Below are 18427 nucleotides of genomic sequence, written 5' to 3' on the forward strand. Positions count from 1 at the left end.
CACGCACCGTTCCAGTTGATCCTGAAATCTCCCGATGTTCGCACCCTGAAACGCCACAGCACGCGTCCCGTTCTCCCGTTCCACGTACCGTCGCCCGATCGTCAACCGGGGGATGTTTTAGGCGCTCTTTCATGGTTTCCATATTCAAAAATTCTATTGGTAAGTTGTAATTGCTAATGTCATTTTTTTTTTTATAAATTATTTTTTTATAAAGTGCTGAAACAAACTGCGCCAATTTAATAATTTTTATTATAATTAATTATAATAATAATAATTTTAATTATAATTAATTGTTTATATAAACCACTTTTCTCAATACGTATCAATTCTTATGTGACGACCAAATAAAAATCACTAATTTAATCACTTATTGCAATAAATTATATTTATACATTATTTGTATTGAATTCTTTTAAAAAATAAATATTTTTAAATTAATTTATGTGGCAATATAGTTTAATAATGCGTGGGTTTATTTAAAACATTTTTATTGAAAGTAATAAATTTATGTTGGAAAAATGTTTGGTTATATATATATATATATATATATATATATATATATATATATATATATATATATATGTATATATGTATATAAATAAAAAATATACATTATATCATTTAGTAAAATAATTTCAAAACATAAATCAAAATTATGTATGTAATAAAGCTCTCAATTTTAAATTAATGTTCTCCATTAAATTAGACGATACAATTTACGTTTACATATACATCATAATTAACATGAATCTGAAATTTACGCACTTGTTTTTCGTAGTTCATAACATAAATATGTTGAATGCTAACATATGTTACATCTGTAAAAAAAAAGTGCCAAAACAGGTTTATAGAAAAAGGTCGGTTTTTACGAGGCCGTAACACAAAATAAAATAAATCATGCCTAATCCTGTTTATTTGTTTTCTACAACGTTTCGAAAATATTCAGTTTAAAATGTCCCAGTGTCCGTTTCGTCAAGGCTCATACCGGATTACGAGTAGATCCTGTTTTTGGGACCGTAAAACTTTCAGTTGGTTTGATACAGACTGGAAATCCGCCCAATTTTATGACTTGTTTTTGAGGTGAACGTCCATAAAACTTAATGTGTTTTTGCACTTAATATCTACATATTACGATGAAACAAATTAGTTTTATAGCAAGTTTTACGAGAGGAAATGAATCGTGTAATTGAAATCGACGTTTGAATTATACTATAGTTGTTAGGAAACGATGTATTTCACTATAAACTTGAGTTGTCATTTGACTGTTTCGCAGCGAATTTAGCTACACAACCGAATATTGTTGAGCTAATGCAATCAAGCTACTATAACTTGTATTATGACGAATAATCTACAAAATTGGTATAAATAGTGGCCAAATAGTATCATAACTCATACACTTTTAATCGAATAGAGCTGTAAAAAATTTTATTAATATTAGTCCTGAAAAAACGTGAAAGTTACTCCAGGGGATTTAACACCACTGACCTGTCAGAAAGATCAATTTTTCTTCCTAATTTACCAATTAAAGGTGTATTTGAGGCATTTAATTATTTATCTTGGGCTATGAACTTATTCTTATATTTTTATCATATTCTTCTCGATGTCTATCTTAAAGTGGTGGTGACACGTAAAATATGGAGAAAGGTAAAACTCTGTAAGTTTAATTTATCTGAACATAAGTAAGTAAATTTAGCATTAATAAGAAGAGTTTTCTCTATTTCTATCAGATGTTAGAGAGTTTTTTCAATGACTTTTTCAAAAGAATTTTAGTTAATGTAAATTATCATTTAAATGGAGTTATCGAACACGAAGAGCCATCAAAATCCAACGAAGGAAATTAGGGATTCCCTGCAAAAATTCGACTAACCAAGTTATCAAGTAAAAATTACACGTAATTCCCAATCTTGACGACATTGCCTGCAATTCGATTAGAATTATCAAAACTTATTGAAGATCTGTAATTGCACTTTTTATATTAGATTATTCTACAATTTAAATAATTAAGATGAGAAACAACATATTGTGTAACTTTAATGTTTAATAATAATTCAATAACGGGATTGAAATTCAGTTCAAAGAGAGCATACATGTGTGAGGTAACGTCTAATATTAATTATTTGTCACACTAGTTCCAAAATTAACCCACCAACATACACAACCCTTCCCTCGTTTTATGTAATTTATTATTCTGATTTACCTTCATCCGAACATTAATTACATTTAGTTTCGGTAAATCATATCTATAATTAATTTCACGTGTTTGCTCAAGTAAAACATCTTACACCGAAAACTCCGGGGCAACTTCCAATTCCACTTATTGTTGAAACCCGTACTTCCACGACGTTAAGACAGTTTTGTGTGACCCAGTTGAATGGATAAAAGACTTTCATCAAATGCTCCTTGCATACAACGAAAGGTCGAGTATTTTAAAGGATGGATCCGTTTAAATTGTGCGGCTACAAGAATTTTTCGAAAATGACGTCCGTAACATAAAAGTTGGACTGAAAGAAGCCAGTGCGAAGAGCCAAGATGTTTACGACATTAGAAATTCGCCGGGCGAATTGGCAGTCTGGAACAACTGTGGCCGGTTATAAATCATATAAACATTTTCGCTCTTGGTGATGTTTTCATTATTCTTTCGACAATGTTAGGGGTGCGGCTTGCAAATGGCTCATTTATCCGAGCAAATAGAGCCCCTGAATATTAATCACCCGCGTCCAAATAGGAGGAATAAATTCCAGTGTAAATGAATTAGAGGTTGAAAACAGCCGGCTGAATGTGCTGCCTAATGAAATTTTGATTAGAGACACGGGAAATGCCCTTTAATCTTTTTCCAATGGCATAACGTCCGTGCTTTGGTGTTTGTTTATTCAATTTTGATCGGAACCAGAAAAGGCCGTTATTAATTGGAATTTAAAACGGTGTATAATTGGATGACTCCCAAGTAATGGTTCGATTATGCACCGCTTTATATGTAAATCGCTTTTAACGTTCACGATAACTTGACACATGTTATTGCACATACACACAAAATGAAAATGATATTGTTGACGTAGAAATAATTTGCGCCGTTTTAACTGCGTTGTTGCTAATTTTTGTGTCCTCGCCGTTTGGAAGATGCATTGAGTGTTGCTTTCATATAAATGCTAAAAATCCGTCAAATTGTCTTTGATGTTTGTGCAAATTTAGAAAAGTTAATTAAAGTTAGATGCACTGCTTAAAGTAATCAGAAAGTTCCGACAACCCAGAGTTCAAGTAGAATTTATTCTGAGCGTGAGCGTCTCTTGGTCTAAAAGGAACAACAATAAAATGTGACAATATGAAAAATAATTTTTCATTCATTTTTTTCCTTTTCAATTTTCTCTAACATTTAAGTTTAATTGAAAACAATATTTGACATAACACACTTCATTTTGTTCATATTACTTTAATATATTTATCTACATATATATACGTAATTATGCAAATAAACGTTTTGTAGACACATTTTTGTCACATAAAGGGTTTTAATTTATAGGTCCAGATTGGAGATATTTAGGACAAGGCTATAAATTATACACATTTGACAGAGGAGCTAAATTAATCTCCACAGTTCACCCTAACAGGTTTAATAAATAATACGAAGATAACAATTTCCTAGTCATCCGCAGCAAAAAAACAATTGTCTTGTTACAAATATTTGATGGAAAATATATTTCAATTAACCCTATCAAAATGTTTACTCCATGTTTAATTAAAAAAATGGTTTTTTTCTCGTCTATAATTTTATTTATTAAACATGTCTAATTGAATCACGATGGTACAAATTAATTCCTAAGAAAATTTTTTTCAAACCCTCCACAAAATTGATTTCCTAAGGGATGCACGCTTTATTAAGCAATAGGGCAATTAAAATTAGTCCTCGAAGTTTACCCTAACAAGCTTAATAAATGATCTGAAGATAACAACTTTCAAGGTATTCCCGGCAGAAAGCAATTGACTTGTTACAAAAGTTTGATGGTACATGAACATATTAAAATTATTAAATGTTTCCACAATATTTAATGGAAATTTTTCTTCGTAAAAATCTTGCCTCCAAAAAAAATTGCATGATACACACTGACTAATATCTGTTAATTATGAATATAATAATTTCCATGTTAATAACAAAAAAAACAATTGTCTGGTTATAAATGCTTACAATTTTATTTGTTAATACAACATATATTATTGCATCTCAGTGGATTAATTAATTCTTTTAATTTTTTTCTTTCATGTACATAAAATTGGCTTCCTCAAGGATGCAGGTATTATTAAGCAATGGAGTCCTCAAAGTTTCCTAACAGGTTTCTTAAATAACGTGAAGATAATAATTTCCAAGGTATCCACATCAAAAAGCTCTTTGTCCTGTAACAAACGTTTGATGAAAATTAAACCGCAATTAAGATTATTGAATGTTTATACAATATTTAATTAAAAAAATTTCGTCTACTGTTTTATATTTATTAATTATGTATGTATATAAATGAATCTCAGGTACAAATTAATTCATAAAAAATACTTCTAATACTCAATAAAATAGACTACACAATATTATGCAGGAGGATAATTAGAATTACTCCTTGAAGTTCATCCTAACAAGTTTCACAAATAATGTGAAGATAATAATTTCCAAGGTATCCATCCATTCCAATTTAAAATTAATACTCAAACCGTAACTTCTTTTAATAAAGTAAATAAATACTTTAAAGCTAACAATCACCAAGTTATCCAAAGCAAAAAAATAACGATTACTTGGTTACAAATGTTTGATAGAGTATAAATATATATTGTGCTTACTAAATGTTTATTTAATATTTAATTAAATTAATGTTTATTTTGACTAAATTTTTCTTTATTAATCATACACAATTGGATCTCAGTGCATTAATTAATTGTTTAAAAAGAAAAATTGTATTAACCTCCACAAAATTGGCTTCTTTTGTACCATTAAGAGAAGTGCAGTCCTAAAAGTTCAGTCTAACAGGTTTCACAAATAGTGTGATATTCCAATATTCACAGCACAGTTATATGAAAATTAATTCTTTATCGAGATTATTGAAGTGTGCACAACAACTAATTTAAAAAAATGTGTTATCGTCTACAATTTCATTTATAAACAATAAATTAGTATGGTACTAATTAATCCCGTGGAGATAACAATTTCCAAGTTATTCATAGCAAAGAAAAGCGATGCTTCGTTACGAATGTTTCTTATATAATGTTTCTTTATACCGTAATTTTATTTAATAAACATATATAATTGGATTATTTAAAAATATTTTCCAGTTCACCTTAACCGGTTTTATAAAAAATGTAAATAAAGATAATAATTTCCTGAAAAAGCTCTTCCTTTGTCTTATAAGAAAAGCTTAATGAAAATTACACCTCAATTAAGATTATTAAATGTTTACGTAATATTTAATTAAAAAACAATTTCATTTATTAAACACGTGCAATTTAATCTCAGTGTTATTAATTAATTCCTAAAAAAAATAGTCCTCGAAGCTAACCCAACATGTTTCACAAATAATATGAAAGAAAAGTAATCATTTCCAAGGTATCCATTTCATTTTAAAATTAATCCTCAAACATTAACATCTCTTAAATGTGTTATGTTATCTATGACAAAAAACAATTGCCTTGTCGATTAATGAATGCTTTAAAAACTATTTTCTTGAGCCGTCCTAAAAAATACAAACATTATTCAGCAATAGAGACCTGAAGCTTCACCTCAACAGGTATCATAAATAATGTGAACATAGTAATATTCACAGAAAAAAGCAATAGTTTTGTTACAAATGTTTGATGGAAAATTAAACTCAAGCCCATTAAATATTTATTCATCATTTAATTAAAAAATGTTTTTTAAGTATATTTGTATTTATTGAACATAATATATAAAAATATTGTTCATTAGTGCTGAATTTCATGTTATCCACAATGTTAGAAATGTCTGATAATAAACCTCAATTCAGAACATTAAATGTTCATTTAGTAAACAATTATAAAATTATGTTTTAAGTTTATTTTGCGTCTTTGTAATATACTACAACAAACATCAAGAAGTTACAGGTTAGAGGTTAAAAAAATATTATTTAGACCCCGCAAAATTGATATTCTAATGAGAGTATTATTGAACATTAGAGCGGTTAAAAGACGTAAAATGTTTCGTAAGCCTTAGTAGAATTTTAATATCGCAAATAGGAAAATTTGCCACGGTTTTAAGTCGATTGAATTCAAATTGAGCGGAAACACGGTTAACACCGCTTATTTACATTCAGAGGGAGTTTATAATGTACCAAGCTATATCATATTGTTGTGAGGTGATATCAGAAATTTTTGGTATGTCTAATGGTTTTTTTCTGACTTTTATAACTCTTTATGTCCAATATTTTAAGAGTGATTAAATAATGAATAAAATTTAAAATGAGATAAAAAATGATATTAAATTAAATTGTATAATGGTAAGATAATAATAATAATAATAATAAGAGTATTCAAATACAAAATAAAATTTAAAAGGAGATAAAAAATGATATTAAATTAAATTGAATATATAATACTTAATATAATATTATGATTAACGTTAAAAGACATATATCAAAATAAAATATTGATTACAACTATATCCTGATACTATCTACTTTTTTTTAATATTTTTCTGCGCTCTTAGTCATTAACTTTGTCTTTCAAATGAATTTCCATAAATATTTTGAATAATTTTTATATCCTCATTTTCTTTTAGAAAATAATTTTTTTTGCAAAAAATTTCACACGTAGTACATTCTTTATATCCGTTAACAAAATAGTCTCTCAACAAGAGTTATTAATAAATAATAAATTGGTGCCTGGTATTTTCATTTATTTATTTTTTTCCTATTTTCAATTTAAATACTTTGTTATTTCACTAGATGGTTTTAAATTTAATTTAAGTATATTTCCTTTACTTCTTATTGTTAATTTTTGTGATATAAATATACATAATATTATGTAAAAAAATATTCACAAAGCACAATTTATACATATTTATTATTTGTAAAACAATAACGTGATATAAAAAAATTATTGGCATTTAAAGTAGTATAAATATTCATACTGGCTATAGGATATGCTATAAAGTATCGGTAAGGAATAAAATACAGCGTAGAATAGTAGTTCAATTTGAAAGTTATTCGCATTTAAAGTAGAATAAAAGTGAATGAAAATAACAATAATATTTTGATATAATAAAGGTTTCTCAAAGGATATTAATGTGTGTACGAAAAAGGATCTCTTCAACATTACAATTCATTTTTTGTCATTTCATGTATGAAATTTTTTTGAAAAAATTAAATTTCTGAAAAGCAATTAAAGATAGGAAAGAATACAAGTGATAAATAACATCACGTTGCAGCTATATCTGAAATTTCAAATTAATATCCTTAAAAACCTCTAATGTATAAATAAAGTTAACCACTCTGTATATTATTATTGTTTGTGTATTGCTAGTTGTATCTTTCAAAGACTGAATGTCTGATTTATTCTCATTTCAGTAATTTATTTAGATTTTGGAGAATAAATCTTTTCCTAGTTCCTAAAACATTAAATCATGAAGGATGCCTGAATTATGTTCCATAATCGAAGGGGAAATTTTCTTTCTATATTCAATGGCTTTCATAAAAAAATATAAATTTTATGATGCGTTAAAAACAAAACGTCTACAATTTCCATTTCAAATTTCATTACTGTTAAAAGTTGTTGGACAGAATATTTTTATTATAAAACATTGGCGTCAATCTTAAAACATCCTTTTATTTCACCAGTACATTCTCAAAAAAAAACATATACATTGACCGTTGTAAAGCATCCACATCTACGTGGCTGTCAACATATTTAAACATAAATAACACCAGAGGGACATCGAAAAACCAGATAAAGACGGGCAAAACGTTGAATGTCATAACCGCATAACGTTGATCTTGTTGCCGTCATGACCTAAATTTGAGGCGCGCGAGAGGCAAATATAAAACATCCGGTAATACAACGAATGACAGGACAGTAATCCACCACAAACGAAGGAAGAATTGTTATTAGAATTGTCGGGGGATAGCTTGTTATTTCTGCTTTTCCTAATACATAAGCGTAATGAGTCTGGGGACTCATCAATCAACAATTGATTCTGGGACTCTCTGTTGTACAATCAGGTCATGTTGACCGGCCGAATAAATCGTTGACAAGTCGCCCGTTCGAATTCTCTTACTTCCTCTTCACTTAAAGAATATTTAATTAGTTAAAAAGTTTTGTTGTTTAATTATGTAGAAGCACTTTTAAAAATTAATTTCTGAAAATGGGGCAGTGGAAGTACTTCTTCAACTTTATAATTTGAATAGGATGATGAAATTTCGACCAGAATTTGTTTTCATTAAAATTATCTTTTATTGTTTCACGTTTTTTTTATTTTTTTTAATTAAATTCGTAAGTAGCTAATGAACAACACATATTGATTTATTTCGGTTAAATCAATTTTAAAACTTTCTCACGCACAACGTAAAGAGGTAAATTAAATTAATCTGAAAGCTTGGGGGTGAAGTCCCTTGCATTTAATAATTAATCTCACTAAACCACTTCCAGAATCTATTTAATTTAGTTTCTGCAAATACTGAAGGATATAGTAATTTTTTGGTAAAAAGGTGCTTTTAAATAAAATCTACGGAAAGATAATATTATATGGAATGTCACTCCGTATAAATAATATAAATTTAAACAATTTTAACTGAAATTGAATGAATATTTTTTTTTGTTTGCTTTACGACTACAAAAATTCAGTTTTAATGTACCAGAGAAACGGCATGTTTAAATTTAAAATATGTTAACTATCCTAAAATGAAAATATACAGTGAAAGCGGGACACCCCCATAAAATTTGAATTTTTTATCTGATTTTAACAAACTTTTTCATTTATAAAGCATTAAAATGTATACCTATACATTAAATGTATAGGGTATTCTGTGGAAAAAATAAAAAATAATATTTATTCTTTTTATTAATTTATTATTTAATCAAGTATTCTGATGACTAAACTGTCAAAAATAGAATAAACTTTCTAATTTTTCAAGAATATTGGAATATTATAGAATTAACACTATACTTATTATTATTATATAATTATTATATAGTATTATAATAGTATATTATAAATAAATTCATAAAAAATATGATTTTTAATTTTTTCATATAATTATGAATATACAAATTTTTTTATGAAATTTAATATATACCCATTTAAGATTAAGCCTAATCCAGTGATACAGTTAGATTTTTTATAAAAATTTTACTATAAAAAATTGCTAGTATGATTTCTTCAATTCTCATATCTAAAACATTACCCTGTAGCTTCTGGTTTTGAGCCAAACGTGACATTGTTACTAGAAGTACATATTTTCATGCTTTACAGTTAAAAAGATTAACAAAAAATACAAATTGCATGTCCCGCCTTCAAATGGAACACACTGTATGTAAAACATAATTTGTTAATTAAATAAATGCGACGAAATTTAAATAACATAAATAGTCAAAAATGGGTGTAACGATTACTATTTTTTATTATTTAACCTAATACATGTTATAATACAATAAATTTTATTTTTTCTTCACAAAAGTTCCATTTCTATTGATTAACAACAAAATATGAAGAGAAGTGCATAAATGTAATTTTTTAGTTTCACATTAATAAAATTAATGTCGTCACAAGTTTCCGGAAAGACCGGACGAATAAACCGTAATGAATCATCTGGAATCAAGGACCAGCTACTGTCCTTGAAATAAATTGTGCCAATTATATTGATTTTGTGATTAAATAAGTGCGAAACAAAATTGTATCGATGGATCATAATCGTTTTAATAGTTCATCTTCGCCGCCCACTTTTATCTTTCGCTAATTAGTAATTAGCGACAAGAAACTTTGTTCTGTCATTGACTAAGATTAATGAGTTTGTGATCTAGATCCTTAATTGTGTTCTGCATGTAGGTTTTTATGGTGTGTCACCCGAAATGAGCAAAAATTTCATTCGTCCGATCCATCATGTGTCAATAAGAATACACAATTTTTAATTGGATTCCTATTTCCAATTAATCGAAAGCGAAATTTCAAATTAAACGGAAAATATTGTCGGTACATACACAATTTAATCATGGACCAAAATTAATCACGGCACTTGTGCAAAATTTGAAACTTAATCCATTTGGACGATCACGGGCTGTACAAAACGGTTTTGTCATTTTATGAAATAATTTACGGGGTCGACAACCTTAATAACTAATTAAGTTTATGGGGATTCGTTATATCATCATCCTCACCGTATTTTCATTTAACGGTGTCGGATGACATCAAAGAATCAACCCTGATTGTATTTGCTTTATTTATCGTTTTTTTTGTTCATCTCTATTGAAGGGAAAACGTAATTAACTCAACTTATTATTGGAAACTTTAGGTTAAAGTTTTCAATAGCGGAGTTGGGATGTGTGTAGTACAATAAAACCACACAACTCCAATTCATTAATCATCCGAAATCAATAAACATCTGTCACGACACTCGACTCTAATTAACTAATTGATAAAACGAATCCATATGTGTACAATGTGTGTTTGTCGAGTTTTTTTTTCACCACTGTCACTATTTTTTTATTGTTGTCTAATGATGTTTGCCTTGTCCTAAGGGAAGCTCCTGGAAAATCAATCATAGCCAGTTGAATGACCATCGCCATTTCGATGGCAAAAAAACTGGTCTTGAAATGGGAAAGTGTCCTTTCCAATTTCTATTACACTCTGCGGTCCAGACTTAATTCGTATGTGGAGAAGGGTTTGTGCCAGGTGATAAATTTTAACTCCCAAAGATTTAATCAAACAAAATTTTCGTTTCAGTCCCCTTTACATCTTGTAATTATCGGATATATATGCTGAATTACTGAGTTGTTCAATATAGATTTGTAAAAAAAATATTTCATGAAATTTTAATATTTGTTTATAAGTTTACAAATTTCACTTTACTTATTTAACCTTTGTTGTAAAATGATGGATTCTGTTTAAGAAGAAAACGAGTAAATTAATCAAATAAGAAGTAAATCTTTCCTTTATTCCTGAACTTTAATTTATTGTTGTTGACATTTAATCTGAGCGACTTTGAAGCTGGTCCAGTTAAGCTTAGGAACCTAACCTTTTACTCTAGTAATTACTGTAACAGTTTCTTGATAAAACTAATTGCGTTGATATTGATTTCGGATTCAATATATACTTACTTTTACTAGAAAAAGAATGTATAAATATGCATGTATTAATATGATTGATCAACTAAAGAGTAAAAAAGTATTCTAAAGTGATTACAAACTATAATTCTATTACACTTGAATAAATACGCATTACTTGTTCACAAAATTATACTTTTATTGCGTACAGAATTATTCAAGTGAACAAATATGTATCCATAAAGAATGGTCTGGATAATTGAATGTAATCAGAACATTTTCAAGCAAACAAATACATCAGTAAACACACAATGCGAGGATAACATGAACACACTTAAATATATATCTAAAAATATGAAAACGACAAATAAAAAACAAAAATTTATTTGTTTTTTACTAAAGTAAAAAGATAAATGTGGATGATAAAACTCTCAAATTTATAAAACAAATATGTTTCCAGAAATGCATAACTCAAAATCAACTGCGAACAACGTGCCAGAAGGGGATGATTCCTCACTAAGGTCCCTCAGTTCTGAGGACGTGTCGCAGGCGCCTCGCGGCTACTGCTGTGCCAAATCCATCAACCCCGCAGACGGCAGAGGAAGGAAGCTTCATCTGCTTCAGATGTTGGTGCTGCCCTTTATACCGATTATGGCCCTAATCGTGCAGACGTCGGTCATACTTAATAATATCATGGTGTCCAGACACGAAGTCATGGACATAGAGAGTCAAGTAAGTGGAATTACTTCGAAATTTGTCCAACGATTTTTGAATTTAATTGTCACATTGTCTAATTCCAATATATTTTTTTAAATTTTCCTTCATTATTATTATTAGTATAATCTATTCTCCAAATTATTGTTCTTCAACTTAATTTTGATTTTAATATGTTATTATACTGGGCTACATTACTGCTTACTGGTCTCGTTTTTAACTTTTTTATTATTTTTAATCTGCCCTAAAATTTTCAAGTAATTTTCTCATTTTTTTATTTTGGAGATAACCATAGATAGTGTAATATAATTTCCAAAAAATATTTTAGCCATATGTGAAATCAAAATTAAAATTTAAAAAGTAGACACAATAAACATAAAAACATTAATAATTAATTATAATTAATATATGAATAACTAATTAAACGCAAATACACTAAAGCAAAGTACTAAACTCTGAATTTCTTACTTGAGTATTTAATGAGGCAAAACGTTTAACTTTATTACAGCTTACTTTATTCGTTAAAAGAACGTGTTTGCTTCTTTGAAATTTATATTTTTGTTGCTGAAAATGGAAGGATTAGACTAATTATTTTAGAATTTAGAATTAAATTTAATACTGTAAAATATATAAAATTATGAAATGTAGTAACAAATTAATTCCTATTTCCGAATAAGGATTATACTAATTTTCGCAACTTTAGTCTCTTGTAGAAATTAATAAATAGCATCTATTTGATGTGAATCAAACATACTATATGTTAATACTATTAATTAATATTACTTAGTATTAATATTAAACAAACAGTAATGAAACCAGAACATGCAAAAAACATTTCTGGACCCTTGTTTCAATATTTAATGAGACAGAATCTACATTATGTGGGATTTCTCCATCAAATGGTAACTGTATCCCTGTAACAATTTTAACGTGTTTCCACAGAAAATTTAAGATATTTTTATATGAAGCAGAAATATTATAGTAATAAAACCTGAGATGACTCATAAAATTCTCTAGTTTAAAATTATAAATATGATGTATAAACTACTTGAAAGTTTTATGTGTACTAATTTATACCGTAGTTTCATCATAATGTAAGCTAACTAAATTTAAAACTAATATTTTGTCATAAAATATCATAATTATGATTACAGCTACTCTTGATTAATGTAATCTTAACTAATTTATATTAAAAGGTGAAGATAAAAGTTTTATGATCAAAAATGACTTCACCTCATTCAAAAACCTCATAAATTCTATCAAAATGTGTATGTAAATGATGTCTGAGCACATATTGACATTGGGTTGGGTCAGCGTCTTTTCCCCTTCAACTTTTCCCCTGCCATTTAATTCTTTAACAGTTAATTTATTATTGTAATTAAATTTACAACCTCGCCCATGACTTCGACATGTATAACCATAAACGTTGTCTTAATTACATTTCAACCCTTATCAAGTTATTATTCAACTGACCAGATGTTATAGTATAGCGACCGACTTAGGAGAATTACATTCGACCTGAGAAGCGAAACAAGTTTATAATTACTTAATTTATTATTTTTCTTTTTAATTTACTAATGGTATTTAATATTTTTATTTATAACTCACAGACCTAATAAAATCGATAAGCTAATTTTGAATAATCCATTTTCCTGCCAAGCTTTTATTGGACGCCTACGAGGTGCAGTGGCAATTTTGAAAGGGCCTTTCAGTTCAGTTCTATTGACCTGTTCAGATAAATCATAATTTCCCGTTTCAATGTCACTTGAAAAGCGACGAATTCCTTTTATCACCATCGGAGCAACAGGAGGAAACAGAAGGCGCAATATATTGGCCTCAGCGTTTTATTGGAGCATGAGGTTGTTTCTCGTTAATCAATTTATTGTCCCGACAAATTAGTGGGAAGTATTGAATTTCCATTATGCTCTCACAGAAAATTACGGGAAATTAGACGAGCGTTAAAATTTTTTGTTTCATCTAATCATTCTTATTATCTCGTTTAAAGTTTGACGACATTTTTACATAAGATGTTAATAAATGTCAAAAAATAATGATTTTTTAGATTAAAAATGGACGTTTTTTTATTGTGCTTCTTAAGTGTAATGTAACCTTGAACTCTGATAAATGAACCGCACACTAATTCGATCGAAATCAATTAATAGACTCAATAAACCATACGAGTTGGAATGGTGCATGGAATTAAGTCGTTAATAAACTTGCAAAGATTTACAGTCAGACATGTAAAGCTGAATCAGTCGAACAAATTAGTCAATTGTTTTCGGAATTTTAAGTATCATACATAGTTCGTGTACTCGAAATCCAGAATATCGATTTAATTTCATTATGAGTAATCAAATTTGAATTTTTTAATTTACTCTAATTTTTATTCATCGTCATAATAAATAAAATGATCATAAAATCTTCTATGGCTCCACACTGCACTCACAATAAGCAGCATTGCAGGAATATGAAATGAGGTAGAAACACATTGTTCGATGAAGTAATCTAAAAGCGGCAGGGTTCATTAGTTTTAAGTGTCATCGTAAAATGTGCTGTAGTAGTTACTTTAGACTTTATGAACTAATTTTTGCATGCCAACCATTTACATTCAACACGGGGCATTAGACATTATGTCTAACTAAAAATATGTGATACGAAACGTGTCCTCACATACAAATAGAAGAATATTGATTCTTAAAAACAGTATCTTTGTATCTAGGTTAAAAATGCTGTGTGAAACCAAGACGATTGTAACATTCTGAATAAATCCACATTTAGAGACAGGACTAAAAAATATTTACCAGTGGAAGTGAAGAATAAAATTCAGATTTACAAACAAACGACCCCCTTTCTGACCATTGTGGAATATTTTCTGATTTTCAGATAAATTCAAGGACCTAAGTTCCCACGAGATGATCCTCCATCTTTTGTAAAGAATGTCTTTTGTGTTTTATAATCGTTTTAAATTTATTGTACTATTTTCTTATAAAATAGGATGCGGTCTAGTGGTTGACGGAGCAATTTCCTTGATGTTCCCCGCAAAAACGTTTCAAAAATTCTCTCATATATTGTCTTGCAGACAATCTTCTTTGATTTTACAGACAACAATTTCCATCTACGTCAATTTACTTGCATCGAGAAATACCGGTACAGTTTGCAAACAGTATATTTGCAAATGTTTGAAAAGGGTAGGGTCCCCTTTTTATTGAGTGACAGAACAAACAAGTCGCAAAAAGCACCGACAAATAATATAAATGAAAGCGAACTTCATACATCAACTCATGAAGTCAGTTTTTGACACTGGACACTCTGAAATTTGTTTTAGATCTCTCGTAGAATATAAAGTTTCAAAATGCAAAAGATGGTCAAACATAGGGGAGACAGTGATCAAATTACTATTAGTCGATTCTTTAATCTACAAAATTTATTAATAATTTGGAATTAAAATAAATAATATATATGATAAATTAATTAATCTTAATTTTTTTACTATAAAATTAGCAATATAACACTTATATGCAATAAAATGTCGAAGAAGGAAGGGCAAAGAGTAAAGGCAAATAAAACATATTGTTTTTATAGGTGACGAAAGCGGAGGAGCTGGGAAAAGTGGTGACTAGAATGCAAATGGAGCGATCGGAAGTGGCATTTTACGTATACACATCGGGTGGTCATCACGAAAGGTAACAAAACTAGCTTTTATTTCGGCATGCATATTTTTTTTACGATGAGAAGTGAAAACGGCGCAGTCAGTAGTATCGACAATCATTTCATTTTTTATACGTTATTGTAGATCGTAGTGTTTGTAGTCAAATTTTAAATCAATAATTTTGAAGTAAATTTATATAACCTTCTTTAGTCAACGTGTTCTCAGAACAAATTTGACCAAGAGGTACGAACTGACTGACGAGGCGATTGAGAACATGGCCACGTGGCCTCCTGTTTCTTTGCCACAGGATGGGAAAAAAGTGCACCTCAACAAAACCACTTTTCAGGAAAACTTGGGTTATTTCAGGTACGTATCTGCCCAAATTAACAACAACAATTTTTAGTTGACGCTTTGCAGACAAAATCTTACAACAACCAACGAAAGTAAAATGGCCGACGTTTTGAACTGGTACACAGCAGTCAACGCTGCCATGTTGGAACATTTAACTAATGAGATCAAAGAAACTGACAGTAGCGGTGTGTGGAGGTAAGTTTTTGCAGTTTTATGGAATTGGTTTTAAAATTTTTATTACAATTTTAGATACTTGTTGTCGTTTAAAAATTTACTCAAAAGTATTGAGAACATAGGGATATCCAGTGTTTATGGCGTCAACTACTTTGGAAAAGGGTTTTTATGGTCCGAAAGTTATGAAAATTATATAAGACATGATGCAATAGCGAAGGACCTGTTAAACACTTCGCTAAATTATGTACCAAAGATGAGAAAAGAATATACATCCTTAGCGCTGACCATGGTCAATTATGGTGATATAAAACACAAGTAAGGAATTTTAAAAGAAACTTTGTTTACAGGAAATAATTTATAGTCTTGACATTGTAAACACCATAAAATGTAGGTCAAACATCCAACAATTTAGAATTGGCAAACTTGCAAACTATAGAATAATATTTTATATCCTTAAATCCATTTGTGATAAAATTCCGAATGGAAGATTCCAAACACTGTTCTATAAATAACGTTTAATGTTTTAGGAGTGACATAATAATAAAAAACCAAAAAAGGGCTCCCAATTATAGCGAAGCACTGGACTATTTCGAAGCGATAGCAATGTATACGGATGAACTAAGGAAATTACAACGTTCTTTAAGAATGACAATTAGGTAAAATTCCATACAGATTTCAGTTAGAAAAATTAAATGCTTTTTATACCTTTGTCACTTGTTCATATCTATTAAAATTTATCTACAACGATCACCAAAAACTGTTACTTACAGATGATAAATTAGAAAGTAATGAAAAATATAATTAATTGTAGAGATTATGTGGATGACAATCTTCACGATGCAGCCAACAGTGAAGCTGTAGGAATAGCTATTCTCGTAGTGGTCCTGGCTGTGTCTCCAGTAATTATTTGGCTTGTTAGAAATGCCGTCGCAACCATTCAGGTGAATATCTGTCAAAGTCTACTTATCCCCTTTAACCCCCTTCTTAGTTATACGCTGCAAATTTGGCAAAGAAAGCCAAGGAATTAAAGAGGGAGAAAAAGAAGAGTGATTTACTACTCTTCCAAATGTTGCCACCAAGCGTGGCGACTCAATTAAAACAAACTCGACAGGTAAAATTATATATCGTTGTCTAAAATTATTTAAAAGTTTTTTTAAAGGTTCCAGCCGAATACTACGCTTCAGTCACCATCTATTTTAGCGACATTGTAGGATTTACTGAAATAGCAGCTGTCAGCACACCACTGGAGGTAAAATTATTTAACAAATTATCCATGTTTTTTAACAGTTTTAACTATGCAGGTTGTAACGTTTTTGAATAAAATCTATAAACTATTCGACGCAAGAATAGAATGTTATGATGTTTACAAAGTTGAAACAATTGGAGACTCATACATGGTAGCTTCTGGATTGCCAGTAAAGAACGGTAATCTGACACAATCATTTTTTCTCTACCTACACGTATAATTTAAGGTAATAAACATGTATCGGAAATTGCAAGTATGGCTTTGGATTTGTTGGCTGGCTCGACGCAATTTAAAATCCCCCACAGGAAATCTGAAAGGTTGCAAATTAGATCTGGAGCTCATACTGGGCCAGTAGTTGCGGGAATTGTCGGCTCAAAAATGCCAAGGTATTGTTTATTTGGAGACACCGTCAACACCGCATCCAGAATGGAGTCTACCGGAGAAGGTAATTTATCTAAAAAATGTAATAAATAAACATTAAAACAAAAATACTTTAGCATCCAAAATTCACATCAGTTTGGAAATGAAAAAAGCTTTGGATCACATAGGGGGTTATCGAATAGAGCACAGGGGTTTGGTGGATGTTAAGGTGATTAACTGTATTACTAAAATAATTATTTTAACTAATCCCTTAATTGAAATTTTTAGGGAAAAGGGCTAATGGACACATATTGGTTAACATGCAAAGAAGGTAGTGTTAATCGAACTGTAGGCATGGAAACACCCACATATTTCCAGGTATTGTAAACTACAAATTAATTAACGAACTACTTTAATTTGTTCCAACTATTTTTCAGGAGGATGAAGATAACGAGCCAATGTTCATAAAAAGACTCAGAAGTGATACGTATTATTATTAAAATATTGGTATAAAATTAAACTAATGTAAGTGTTAGTTGTTGTTACAAACTGATGGGGCACTCCTTTGACAAGTGTGCGTTTAGATGCATTAGATTTTATTAGTCAAATAAGTTATCCCTGATCTCGATGTATTTATTTTGTATTACTTTTATATGAAAACGCAAATATTTAATAAGAGGTATATTTTAAGT

At 29.3% G+C, this 18427-nt stretch overlaps 1 protein-coding gene across 1 annotated transcript; it reads left to right on the forward strand.

Annotated features, from left to right (window-relative positions):
• The first annotated feature begins 27 nt into the window (after nucleotides 1–27).
• Nucleotides 28–18377, forward strand: LOC109599565 (uncharacterized). The gene is made up of 15 exons (XM_049970560.1): nucleotides 28–159; nucleotides 11702–11973; nucleotides 15538–15638; nucleotides 15815–15970; nucleotides 16022–16150; nucleotides 16205–16444; nucleotides 16657–16785; nucleotides 16941–17070; nucleotides 17118–17240; nucleotides 17289–17378; nucleotides 17431–17554; nucleotides 17602–17820; nucleotides 17873–17964; nucleotides 18024–18113; nucleotides 18173–18377. Exons 1-15 carry the CDS (start codon nucleotides 132–134, stop codon nucleotides 18233–18235), a joined length of 1986 nt encoding a protein of 661 aa, XP_049826517.1. The 5' UTR covers nucleotides 28–131; the 3' UTR covers nucleotides 18236–18377.
• The last annotated feature ends 50 nt before the right edge of the window (nucleotides 18378–18427 follow it).

This window comes from Aethina tumida, chromosome 1 (genome assembly GCF_024364675.1).
Source record: "Aethina tumida isolate Nest 87 chromosome 1, icAetTumi1.1, whole genome shotgun sequence".
Taxonomy (NCBI): Eukaryota; Metazoa; Arthropoda; class Insecta; order Coleoptera; family Nitidulidae; genus Aethina; species Aethina tumida.